Source organism: Chiloscyllium plagiosum, chromosome 37 (genome assembly GCF_004010195.1).
Source record: "Chiloscyllium plagiosum isolate BGI_BamShark_2017 chromosome 37, ASM401019v2, whole genome shotgun sequence".
NCBI classification, from domain to species: Eukaryota; Metazoa; Chordata; class Chondrichthyes; order Orectolobiformes; family Hemiscylliidae; genus Chiloscyllium; species Chiloscyllium plagiosum.
In genome coordinates this window covers 22,857,588-22,871,282 of record NC_057746.1, presented here as the reverse complement: position 1 = coordinate 22,871,282, position 13,695 = coordinate 22,857,588, and the positions used below count along the sequence as shown (strand labels likewise).

Here is a 13,695-nt window from a genome sequence, read left to right as displayed (position 1 = left end):
CGTGGCTTAAAACAAACACATTTTTATACTTTTCTTCAAGAAAGGTACAGGCCATAATTGTACAGTACATTCAGACAATTACCAATCAAATAATGAAATAGCTTCGTTGACAGCAACTCAGCCCAATGATTTTTCCTGGCAACCAACTTTGTTTTCCAACACTCAAGCCACTCTTGTCTCAGGAACCAAGTTTTTGTACTTGCACTTGAAGGTCAATTATGATGGCCAGTAATGTCTTACCTAGTCTAATTATTTCTATGCTGTAAAGGAAGCATTGTCTGCTAATCTTTGTTGAGGCAGACTGTGCTTAGTCAATTATCCAACTTGATCAGAGTTAAAAGCCTGATGCAGCTTTTAGCAGAATCGTCAATTTGCAGCCTCGAAGTCACTTTGTCATATTATTTGCATTAAAAAGCCATTTTATTGCCACCTAAGTTAGGAAAAGCATGTGTTAAGTGCTTGTTCCTGACAACAACTAGTTACCTCAGCCTGTATTCAGTTTTCAGATCCTCATCTCCCCCCTTTGGTTATTCCATGACCACACCATAGGATGGGAGGGCATAGATTAGATCAGTCTAATCAAATGGACACTAGAGACTGCCATACTTCCACCTCCTCTGGGGAGGGAGCAGGGGTAGGCAATCGCTCCTCCCCATCTTCATCTGGATGGAGAAGAAGCATTTTCTCGGGGGAACCGATGTTGTCAACAGAAGCCATTAGCTTGGCAATAATACATTTAACAATAGCAATGCCAGCAAAGAGGCAAATTAAAATAATACCAATATTCATGGCCAGATTTATCAACGAGTTGTACCATGAGCCAAAACCTGTATCTCCCCATCCAGGACCTTCTGTCATTTGATTGACGAAGGTGCAAATGTTAGCAACATGCTTGGTAGTATCTGCAATGAGGTCAGTAACCTCCATCATACACCTGTCTTTAACTATGGCACAAACCCCACTCTCTTTGGCAAGTAGGCAGTCGAGGGTGTACCGGCTTTGCTGGGAAAATAGACGTAAATCTGAGAGCATGTACTTAGCTCCTGCTAAGGCTGAGGCCGTCTTGTTGCCCAAGAGGATGAGACCACAAATAAGATAATTTCAATTTTGATGGCTAATAATTCCTGCAGATCCTCCTAAGGAAAAGGTACTAAGAAATGCACAGCCCACAGAGTGATCTTTAGTGCTGCCCAAAGCCTTAGCACCCTTCCAATGCGCGCAGAATTCAGTAGAAACTGAACGTTTGGCAGGGAAACCCCAACACCATTCCCAGGTTATTGGACAGGGAATAGTAGTCAGGAAAAGTGTCCCTACAGCTACAGCACAGGGAGTACTTATTTCATCAAGGACAAAGAAGTTGGTCGCTTTGCCTTGGCTGAAGAAATAATGTCCAGGTTTAGTATAGATTATGGAGGGAGCTCCCCAAGAAGCAGGCCTGTCTTTGTGACTACCCCGAACATATGGGTAGTCCATGGCCACAAAGTATGGTTGCCCTGAGCACTTAGGGTGGAAGCTGCTCAAGAGAAAATGTGGGTCTTTCAGTAAGAGATGCGGTTATTGACTCAGATTGGTTCCTTCCATCCCACAACTGGGAAGATGGAAGTGCCATTAGGGGTCTCATAGTGAAGGTAGGTGCCATTACCCATTCCACAAAGGATTTGAATACCAGCAATAACAGAGACACACTTCTCCAGCAGGCATGTGCACGAGATGAGAGGTCCCACAGGAGAGCAGTAGCGGTTGGTACAATTCATCATAGTACATGGTCTTAGTCACATTCATGTAAGTGCACCCCCATCCCTTACTGCAGCAACAATTTGGATAGGCTACCCCGGACTTATTAGAGGAGGTCCACAAGCAACTAGCAGGTTGGGATAAGTAATAGTCAGAAAAAAAAAATTACATCCGGTAAACGCCTTAGAAGCATTCCATACTCCGTTGTTGGGATTTGGGAGGGGGAAAGGGGTCAGAGAGTCTTTTGCTGATGTGAAGGCGTAACAGACCACTTCATCCTGGCTAATTATTTTATTGTGACTTTGAAGAAACAAATTGTTAGTGAAAGATCACATTTCCCCTTCTCTCTTTTGCGACGTGCAGATTTAGACCTCTTTGAATAGGGGCAAGGTTTACCAGGGTTGCCCATAGCACAACTAAAATCAAACTACCACACCACACCTTGACAGAGTAAAGGCCATTGAGACTTGTTCTGTAGATGAACTGTCCGATCTTCTTGATGCAGTTGACCATTGCGACAGTTATTCTTGGTAACATTCCATGCAAAGGAATCAGTCTCTCGGCACACAAGAACATCTTTTCAGCATAAATGGTACAGTCTCTGGTTGTTCAGGATCACACGGGTAAACAGTCCCTTCTTGAGCACCAATGCCGGCGACGGCAAGTCCATTTAGCAGGGTAAGTTCGATCTTCATCATAATGGTCATTTCTGGATCAAGGATTGGGATATCTAAAACAGAAGAAGAATTACTAATCGAAAGATGAAGCTATATCTTAGTAGTCGGGTTTGATTCAGATTCTTCTCTTAGTTCCCCATTGTCTCCATCTCCATCATCTCCCCCCTTGCAAGGGGCTCATGCGATGACCTTGCAATGATGGAGGTGAACGCAGGCCGAGTGCCTGGCAACCTTAACAGCAGTCGTGGTGGTGAGGAGGACCTGAAAAGGTCCTGCCCATCGACTTTGGAGGCTACGGCGTGTCCAATTCTTCATGAGAACGAAAGAGCCTGGTTCAATAATCAGAACACTTTCAAGGGAGGGGAGCTTCTCATGAGCAGCAAGGACTTGGGAGTGAAGACCTCACAAAATTTTAGTCACAAAGACAGCATAGGAGGACATGTCCTCAATCATGTGGTGGAAGTGAATAGGGGAGGTGGCATCAGTCCAAGTTATGCAGAAAACTTGACCGTAGACGATTTCGGCTGGGGATTAGCGAGTTTATCCAGAGAAGTGCACTGTAGGTGAAACAACGCCAATGGTAATAGCCTAGCCCAGGAAAGACCTGTCTCAGAAGTCAACTTGGCAAGTTTACTTTTCAGAGTCTGGTTACAATGCTTCACGAGCTCTGCAGCCTGTGGGCGATAAGCACAATGATGTTGGCGGCGGATTCCAAACAGACAGCATAATTCCTCATTAATATCACCAATAAAATGAGCGCCATGGTCAGAAGATAAGTAAATGGGAATCCCAAAGGGAGGAATAATTTCTTGGAGTAAAATATTTACAACAGTTTTGGCAGTAGCATTAGAAGTGGGGTAAGCTTCAACCCATCTAGAAAAAACGTCATCAATTACCAAAACATACTTATAATGCTGACACTTTTGCAACTCAATGAAGTCAAGTCAAAGGGTTTGGAAGGGCCCTTCAGGGACGGGTGTCTGCCCCACCAGGCAAGGCACATCCTCGCCCAGGTTGTGTTCTTGGCAGGTGAGGCATCGAGCACTGACACTTTGGGCCATCTGCTGGAGGTGAGGGTGCCACCAGGTGGTCAAGAGGAGGTCAGATGTCGAGTGAGCACCACCATGTATAGCGTTGTGAAGACAATCAACGACCAATAAAGCAAGGGCATCTGACATACAAATGTGACCAGCCGGGCTCATTAACATTTCATTTGATGCCTTGAGTTTGCAGAGATGGCATGAGGTACAATTCAGATTGGGGGTTTTGAGTTGGGATGGGAACAACAAAAGGCTTTGGGAATGAGTGAGTGTGACACAATTTGGCATTTAGTTAGCATGAAGAGTTTCCAAAAGGCTCCTGAATTTAAAATATAAATCATTACACACTATGTTTTGCAATTCCTTGAAATCCATGAATGAGTCATGGTGAAGCTGACCTGACTCCCCAAAAATTGTAGTAAGACATTCACCCCCATAATAGAACTGGGCAGGTCAGAAGTAGCCAGTACACAGTCTCACTATTGCACCCTTATCCAACAGCAGCAAAATTTGGGATATTGGGGAATGGGGGTACTGCTGCCATTTATAAATGGCTTCTGGTGTCTTTCATAAAAATCCAGTCCTCCAAAGTTTTGTTTGCTTCGCTAATTAAAGGATCATTTGCCATCAACTGTGTACCTACTTCTAAGGTGCTGGCAAAGCCCATGATGCAATACTTTTTGACTTACAGCTGCAAAGTTGTGGTCACTTTGTTTCTATGTACATCCAACAAGACAAATATGAGCAATTATCTTATTGCTATTTCTGTATTCAGTTATCTGTAATGTGTAATTGGGCAACTTTTGAAGGAATTGTTTGTCTTGGTTAGTCATCAGTGGGGTATACTCAAGTCTGAATCATCCTCAGGAATATATGCTTTTTCACAATTCATTCATTTAGAGGCAGTCCATAATGGTAAAGGCTTAATGATACTGACTCCTGTTCTTTCACATATTTTGGGCATATCATTACCATGACATGCTATTTCAGCTGTGGAAAAACTTCTAGTTGATATAACCAAAAATGTAACACTCTTAATAAAAAGGTGTTCTGCAGCACATCAAATTATTTGATCATTTTACATCCAAACACTTTTTTTTTCCCCCAAGTGAGGGATACCCCACATGGAAGGTTATAGACAACAAGGAAAACTCTTAGGGTCTGATTTTTCAGAACAATAATTTCTCCACCTGCTAGTCCCTGCTCATCCATAAGACCATAAGATATCGGAGCAGAATTAGACCATCGACCCATCATGTCTGTTCCGCTGTCTGATCATACCTGAAGAGTTTCTCAACCCTATTGTCCTAATTTCTCCCTGTAACATTTGATCCCTTTATTAATCAAGAACATACCTATGTCTTAAATATACTCAATGACTTGGCCTCCACAGCCTTCAGTGGCAATGAGTTCCACCATCCTTTGACTGAAGAAATTTGTCCTTATCTCAGTTCTAAAGGGTTGTCCCTTCAGTCTGAAGTTGTCGCCTTAGGTCCTAGTTTCTCCTACTTGTGGAAACATCATCTCCAGTCCACTCTATTCAGGCCTTTTAGTATTCTGCAATTTTGATTGAGATTCTATCCTCATCCTTCTAAACTCCATTAAGAACAGATTCAGAGTCCTCAACCAGTTCTTGTATGACATGCTCGTCATTCCCAGGATCATTCTTGTGAACCTCCTCTGATGCCAGCAATTGTTCCTTCCTAAAAACACAAGGCACTGTGCAAAATGCAGTCTAACAGAGCCTTATATAACCTCAGCAGTACCCCGCTGCTCATGTATTCTACCCTTCTCAAAATGAATGCTAACATTGCATTTGCCTTCCTAACTATGTGCTGAATCTGCATGTTAAGCTTAAGATGATCCTGAACATGGACTCCTTTGTTTTTAAGATTTTTGAAGCCTTTGCCCATTGTATTTCATCTGCTATTTATTTGCCCATTCTCCATGCCTGTCCAAGTCCTTCTGCAGCCTCCTCATCTTTTCAGCAATATCTGTCCCTCCTATTTTTGTGTCATCTGCAAACTCAGCAACAATGCTGACACGTCCTTCATCCAGCTTGTTAATGTGTTACATGAACAATTGTGGTCCCAATACTGACCCCTATGGAACTACACTAGTTCACTAACTGCCACCTTCAAAAAGACCCCATTATCTCCTCTTCCTGCCTTGTGTTGGTGAGCCAAATCTCTATCCATGTCAATATCTTTCTCCAAACACTATGGGCTCTTGTTTAGCACTCCTTGTCAAAAGCCTTCTTGAAATTCAAATTGAACACATCCACTATGGAATGTTGTTATTTTCTTATCTACATACACATCCTTTCTTTAATTGTGAAATGGATCATATGCAACATTTCTTTAAAAGGAATAAAATGTATGTAAACCCAACTATTCTTTCACAACTGTGAGACAAATAGCAAAGAAATGGGCTGGAAGTAATGAATATTGCTCTGGAGACATGAGCTCTAGAACTTGCTGCAACATAGCCAAGCTGTTCCAGTTTAGCTACAATGCTGGCATTTTCCCAACAAAAGGGAAAATTGCCCAAGAGGTATAAAATCATGAGGGTCATGGATAGGATAAATAGACAAAGTCTCTTCCCTGTGGTGGGGGAGTCCAGAACAAGAGAGCATAGGTTTAGGTTGAGAGGGGAAAGATATAAAAGAGACCTAAGGGGCAACTCTTGCACGCAGAGGGTAGTACCCACCTGGTTCAGTAATGTCTTTTCAGGAAGGAAATCTGCTGTCCTTACCAGGTCTGTCCTGCATGTGTCTCCAGACACACAGCATGAGACTGACTGACTCTGGGCAATTAGGAATAAAAAAATGCTAGTCCAGCTAATGACATCAATAAATGAATTTAAAAAATACACTGGACATTCCTGATGAGCGTAGAGTCCAGAAGCAGGGATCACAGTCTAAGGGGATAGATCATTTATGACTGAGATGAGGAGAAATCTCATCTCCCATAGAGTGATGAGACTGTGGAATTGTGTGTCAGGGAAAGTGGTGAAACCAAAGCATTGAATGTTTTCAAGAAAGAGTTACATATAGTTCTTAGATCTAAAAGGATCAAAGGGTATATGGAAAAAGAAGGAACAGGGGACTGAGTTGGATAATCAGTCATGATCATATCAAACATTTCAGCAGACTTGAAGGGCTAAAAGGCCTACTGCTGCTTCTGTTTTCTGTGTTTCTATGATATAGTTTGCCTCTTTGTTCTTGTTATCAAAGTATATAATCTCACATTATACTTCATCTTGTTGCTCACTCAACCTGCTTCTACCTCCACAGCATCTGTGTCTTCTCTACAGCGTACATTTCCACACAGCTTGCTACTGTCAGCAAATGTGAACGTATTCTCTCAATGTTCAACTAAGTCATTAATATAGATTGCAAATAGGTGAGTACAGATTCTTACAGAATTCTATGAGTTACACCATGTCAACTTAAAAATATCCCATTTATCCTGACTTTCTGTTCCTGTCTGTTCATCAATTCCCCATCCACACTGACATATTACTAGCTCCAAACTTGCTAATTTTGTGTGTCTACCTTTCAAGTGAAAAGTTATCCAATGTTATTTGAAAAACTAAGCGGTCTACATCTAAACACCCCTTTCACCTATCCTAATAGCTATATCCCTTCTTCTTTCCTTGAATAAATTATCAAGAGGAGTCGCAAGTTCATTGCCATGATAGATTAATGAAAATTGATAATAATATGTAGCATGTTAGGGCAGCCCATGTGACAAGAGAAGTGGAGTTAACATTTCAAATCAATCACCTTTCATCCTGACAATTCTGCTGGAAGTCAAGCGTCAGTGCTCTCTCTCTTTTCAGAGGATACGTAACATACGAATGGCACCAGCTTTTTGTTTACATCCGATTTCCAGGATTCCAAGTATTTTGCTTTCTTTTTGGTGTTACATAGCATTTAGTATGAGCAGTTAAATTAAAACATATGTAAAGATGACACATTGATATACTAAAGAGGCTTTTAAAACAGCAAAGGAGAGTGCAAAAATCAAAGCTCATTGTTTTTCAGGGAAGGGTGAACAAGTGTAGCTGCAATTGAATCGAGTGTGGGGGTTACTTGGCAGCTGTTGTGGGTAAGGGAAAATATCACACTAGTAACATACCAATGGTAAAAACAGGGTTTACAGTTGTCATAAGAGTAAAAATACTTCTTGTGCATCCCCTAACATGGAGAAAAAGCGTCCAGCAAGAAGATACAGAGAGAGAGAGAGAGAGAGAGATGGAAGTGTGCAGTTAGGAAAGTTGGGTTAGAAATCAGACATTATCTTGCTGAATGGCAAAATAGACTCAGTGAGCGAAAAACTCATGCTAACTCCTTGGATTAAACATGGCTTCTGAAGCAGGATTGAGAGATTTGTCTTTGCAAAGGGTTTAGGAAAACAATTTCACAGACAGAACATAATATGATAAAGGACGGGACAGCAGGCAATAAAGCAAAGGTGGAAAAGGCAAACAAAAAGATGATGGGTTAGAGAAGATTAGAACTGGTGAACCAAGGATTTCAGGACATGAACCAAAATGTTAAAAGTTGACATACTGAAGAAATTAGACATGGAGATGGATAAGGATCTCCCCATCCCATGCACAGTTCCCTCTGCCTGTGCATATTCTAAACCCCTCTTCCTGCCCCAAGCATTTACCTCAATCATCTTCCTGTCCCTGGTATATCTTGAGCTCTCTTTCCTGCCACTTTTTAATCCTATAATACCATAGGCTATAAGATATAGGAACAGAATTAGGCTATTCGGTCCATGTGGTCTGCTTCACCATCCGATCATAGTGGTTGTATTTCTCAATCCCTGTGATCCTTGATCCCCTTACCAATCAAGAACCCATTTATCTCTGTCTTAAATACATTCAATGACAATCCTATGCAGCAATGAGTACTACAGATTAACCACCCACAGCTGAACAAATTCCTCCTTCTCTCAGTTCTAAAAGATTGCCCCTTCACTCTGAGGCTGTGCCCTCGGGTCCTAGTCTCTCATATTAGTGGAAGCATCTTCTCCACTCTATCCACGCGACTCAGTATTCTGTAAGTTTCAATCAGATCTCCCTTCATCCTTCTGAACTCCATCAAGTGCTGACCCAGAGTCTGAACTGTTCCTCATGATGACAGGGAATAAAAGGGCTGGGTGCGGACTCTTGCCAGGGGCCCACCCGCTTGCCTTCTTTATTTTACTTTTGCTTCTGCTCTTGCCTTTCGCTTTATTTTCCTTTTCTTTTCGTCTTTATTTTCTTCTTTTCCGTAGTGGGCTGAAGCAGCACTGGCAAGACCGGGCTGTCGGCAGATGTGGCTTCTCCCGGCAATAGCAAGTGGCCACAGACAGGATGGTTCTCCTGGCAACAGGAAGGTGGCAGCAGCGAGTACCTTGTCCCACCATGCAGGGCCTGTGACAGCAGCAGCAAGGTCATCCCCCCGGGGCTGCTGCTAGCAGCAGCGAGGTGTTCTCCCGAAGACAGTCTCAGCTGTACATTTTTGCTCTAATATTCTAGCTCTCTTGAACACAGATATCAGAAGTTAGGATCATTTGGGAGGCACAGGGGGTTATTGACAGGAGTTACAGGGAGGTAGTCACTCCTCAGGTACAAGAAAAAGGCAGATGGGTTACAGTCAGGGGACGGAAAGGGAAAGGGAATCGGCAGGCAGTGCAGGGATCCCCTGTGGCCATTCCCCTCAACAATAAGTATAACGTTTTGGATACTGTTGGGGAGGACGACTTACCAGGGGAAAACAGTGGGGTACAAGGCTCTGGCACAGAGTCTGTTCCTGCTGCTCAGAAGGGAAGGGGGAAAGAGGAGCAGAGCAGTAGTCACTGGGGACTCCATAGTTAGGGGGACAGATAGGAGGTTCTGTGGGGACAAGAGAGACACATGGTTGGTGTGTTGTCTCCCAGGTGCCAGGGTTCGTGATGTCTCTGATCGTATTTTTGGGATCCTTAAGGGGGCGGGGGAGCAGCCCCAAGTCATGGTCCACATAGGCACCAACGACATAGGTAGGAAGAGAGATGGGGATCTAAGGCAGAAATTCAGGGAGCTAGGATGGAAGCTTAGAGCTAGGGCGAACAGAGTTGTTGGTAGGATTAGATTAGATTACTTACAGTGTGGAAACAGGCCTTTCGGCCCAACAAGTGCACACCGACCCTCCGAACAGCAACCCACCCAGGCTCATTCCCCTACATTTACCCCTTCACCTAACACTACGGGCAATTTAGCATGGCCAATTCACCTAACCTGCACATCTTTGGATTGTGGGAAGAAACCAGAGCACCCGGAGGAAACCCACAGACATGGGGAGAATGTGCAAACTCCACACAGACAGTTGTCTCTGGTTTGTTGCCCGTGCCACGTGCTAGTGAGGCGAGGAATAGGGAGAGAGGAGTTGAATACGTGGCTACAGAGATGGTGCAGGAGGGAGGGTTTTGGATTCTTGGATAATTGGGGCTCTTTCTGGGGTAGGTGGGACCTCTACAAGCAGGATGGTCTTCATCGGAACCAGAGAGGTACCAAAATATTGGGGGAAAATTCGCTAAGGCTATTGGGGTGGGTTTAAACTAATCAACAGGGGAATGGGAATCAAAATTGTAGTTCGAGTATAGAAAAGGTTGAGAGGAGGGAGGTCCAAAATCAAGTTTCAGGGACGCAAGATGGCACCGGCAAGCAAGAAGTGGGTTTGAAGCGTGTCTACTTCAACGCCAGGAGCATCCGGAATAAGGTGGATGAACTTGCGGCATGGGTTGGTACCTGGGACTTCGATGTTGTGACCATTTCAGAGACATGGATAGAGTAGGGACAGGAATGGTTGTTGCAGGTTCCAGGATTTAAATGTTTCAGTAAGACCAGAGAAGATGATAAAAGAGGGGGAGGTGTGGCATTGTTGGTCAAGGACAGTATTGCAGTTGCAGAAAGGATGTTAGGGGACTCGTCAACTGAGGTAGTATGGGCTGAGGTTAGAAACAGGAAAGGAGAGGTTACCCTGTTGGGAGTTTTCTATAGGCCTGCGTATAGTTCCAGAGATGTAGAGGAAAGGATAGCAAAGATGATTCTCAATAGGAGTGAGAGAGACAGGGTAGCTGTCATGGGGACTTCAACTTTCCAAATATTGACTGGGAACACTATAGTATGAGTACTATAGATGGGTCAGTTTTTGTCCAGTGTGTGCAGGAGGGCTTCCTGACACAGTATGTAGACAGACCAACAAGCGGTGAAGCCACATTAGATTTGGTACTGGGTAATGAGCCCGACCAGGTGTTAGACTTGGAAGTAGGTGAGCACTTTGGTGACAGCGATCACAATTCTGTTATGTTTACTTTAGTGATAGAAAGGGATAGGTGCATACCACTGGACAAGAGTTACAGCTGGGGGAAAAACAATTACGATGCGATTAGGCAAGATTTAGGAAGCATAGGATGGGTAAGGAAACTGCAGGGGATGGACACATTAGAAATGTGGAGCGTATTCAAGGAAAAGCTTCTGAGTGTCCGAGATAAATATTTACCTGTCAGGCAGGGAGGAAGGTATAGAGCATGGGAGCCGTGGTTTACAAAGGAAGTGGAATCTCTGGTCAAGAGGAAGAAGACGACTTATGTTAAGATGAGATGTGAAGGCTCAGTTAGGGCGCTTGAGGATTACAAGGTAGCCAGGAAAGACTTAGAGAGAGCTCAGAAGAGCCAGGAGGAGACATGAGAAGTTGTTGGCGCATAGGATCAAGGTAAACCCTAAGGCTTTCTATAGGTATTTAAGGAATAAAAGAATGACGAGAGTAAGATTAGGGCCAATCAAGGATAGTAGTGGGAAGTTGTGTGTGGAGTCAGAGGACATAGGGGAGGCACTAAATGAATATTTTTCAACAGTATTCACTCTAGAAAACAACAATGTTGTTGAGGAGAATACTGAGATACAGGCTCCTAGACCAGGTGGGATTGAGGTTCACAAGGAAGAGGTATTAGAAATCCTGCAGAGAGTGAAATAGATAAGTCCCCTAGGCCGGATGGGATTTATCCTAGGATCCTCATGGAAGCCAGGGAGGAGATTGCCGAGCCTTTGACATTGATCTTTAAATTGTCATTGTCTACAGGAATAGTGCCAGAAGACTGGAGGATAGCAAATGTGGTTCCCCTGTTCAAGAAGGGGAGTAGAGACAATCCTGGTAATTATGGTCCAGCAAGCCTTACTCCAGTTGTTATAAGAGTTATAAGAGATAGGATTTATAATCATCTAGAAAAGAATAATTTGATTAGGGATAGTCAGCACGGTTTTGTGAAGGGTAGGTCGTGCCTCATAAACCTTATTGAGTTCTTTGAGAAGGTGACCAAACAGGTAGAGGAGAGTAACCTAGTTGATGTGGTGTATATGGATTTCAGCAAGGCGTTCGATAAGGTTCCCCACAGTAGGCTATTGTACAAAATGTGGAGGAATGGGGTTGTGGGAGATATAGCAGTTTGAATCAGTAATTGGCTTGCTGAAAGAAGACAGAGGGTGGTGGTTGATGGGAAATGTTCATCCTGGAGTCCAGTTACTAATGGGTCCACTGCTGTTCATCATTTTTATAAATGACCTGGATGAGAGCGTAGAAGGGTGGGTTAGTAAATTTGCAGACGACACTAAGGTCAGTGGAGTTGTGGATAGTGATGAAGGATGTTGTAGGTTACAGAGAGACATAGATAAGCTGCAGAGCTGGGCTGAGAGGTGGCAAATGGAGTTTAATGCAGACAAGTGTGAGGTGATTCAGTTTGGTCGGAGTAACCGGAATGCAAAGTACTGGGCTAATGGTAAGATTCTTGGTAGTGTAGATGAGCAGAGAGATCTTGGTGTCCCAGTACACAGATCCTTGAAAGTTGCCACCCAGGTTGACAGGGTTGTTAAGAAGGCATACAGTGTTTTAGCTTTTATTACTAGAGGGATCGAGTTCCGGAACCATGAGGTTATGCTACAGCTGTACAAAACTTTGGTGCGGTCGCACTTGGAGTATTGTGTACAGTTCTGTTCACCACATTATAAGGAGGATGTGTAAGCTTTGGAAAGGGTGCAGAGGAGATTTACTAGGATGTTGCCTGGGTATGGTGGAGGGGTCTTACGAGGAAAGGCTGAGGGACTTGAGGCTGTTTTCGTTGGAGAGAAGAAGGTGACTTAATAGAGACATATAAGATAATCAGAAGGTTAGATAGGGTGGACAGGGAGAACCTTTTCCCAAGTATGGGGACGGCGAACATAAGGGTGCATAGCTTTAAATTGAGGGGTGATACTTATAAGATAGTTTCTTTACTCAGAGAGTAGTAAGGGTATGGAATGCTTTGCCTGCAACGGTAGTAAATTCGCTAACTTTAAGTGCACTTAAGTCGTCATTGGACAAACATATGGATGTACATGGAATAGTGTAGGTTAGATGGGCTTCAGGTTGTTATGACAGGTCGGCACAACATCGAGGGCCGAAGGGCCTGTACTGCACTGTAATGTTCTATGTTCTAAAACAGTTGAAGGCAACATACGGGCTGCCGACATAAAATGTGGTTGAAAAGCTTCAAGAAATCGAAGAAATAGTGTTCTAGTCACCGAGATTTTTTTTCAAAATCCAAAACGCAACCCAGAGCGACCAAAGACAACAGTTTACAAATAAATTGTTCAGTTCTTCTGAAAAATAAGTAATATGAGCCCCTTCCCAATGACAACTATGTAATGTTTCTCAAGCTAATAGTTTACTGATACTCACAGGAAGTAGTTATTGTTCATACTTTGGACACATTTGGACCAGTCTCCATGGAAACTCGTTTTACTCGGCAGCTTTACTTATGAGCCAAAAATTGGGAGTCCACTTGTAATTTTATGCACAAACTGGAATAAAGAAACAAAAGGGATATGATTGAATATTACCTAAAACCATGCTCGTTCGCAATAAACTTCCTGATTCTTATATTATCTACCAACCACAAAGTTAAATCTTTGGTGCAGCCCTTAGCTAAGTGAAGATTGCCGACCAGACTGGGGCAAGGTACGTCCTCTGCAGCAGAAAATGTGTTGCTGGAAAAGCGCAGCAGGTCAGGCAGCATCCAAGGAGCAGGAGAATCGACGTTTCGGGCATGAGCCCTTCTTCAAGAATGAGGAAAGTGTGTCCAGCAGGCTAAGATAAAAGGTAGGGAAGAGGGACTTGGGGGAGGGGCGTTGGAAATGCGATAGGTGGAAGGAGGTAAAGGTGAGGGTGATAGGCC

The 13,695-nt window shown here is 43.5% G+C and overlaps 1 protein-coding gene across 5 annotated transcripts in view; it reads right to left on the bottom strand.

Moving 5' to 3' along the window:
- Positions 1 to 13,695, bottom strand: part of LOC122541370 (zinc-binding protein A33-like) — a 43,869-nt gene that overhangs the window by 21,416 nt on the left and 8,758 nt on the right. Inside the window, exon 2 of one of the 5 annotated variants that reach the window (XM_043678079.1) lies at positions 2,176 to 2,464. The exons of the other annotated variants lie outside the window; for them this stretch is intronic. Coding sequence (XP_043534014.1) covers positions 2,176 to 2,310 — 135 coding nt within the window. The 5' untranslated portion in view covers positions 2,311 to 2,464. The remainder of the gene's footprint in view (positions 1 to 2,175; positions 2,465 to 13,695) is intronic. 5 annotated transcript variants of the gene reach the window in all.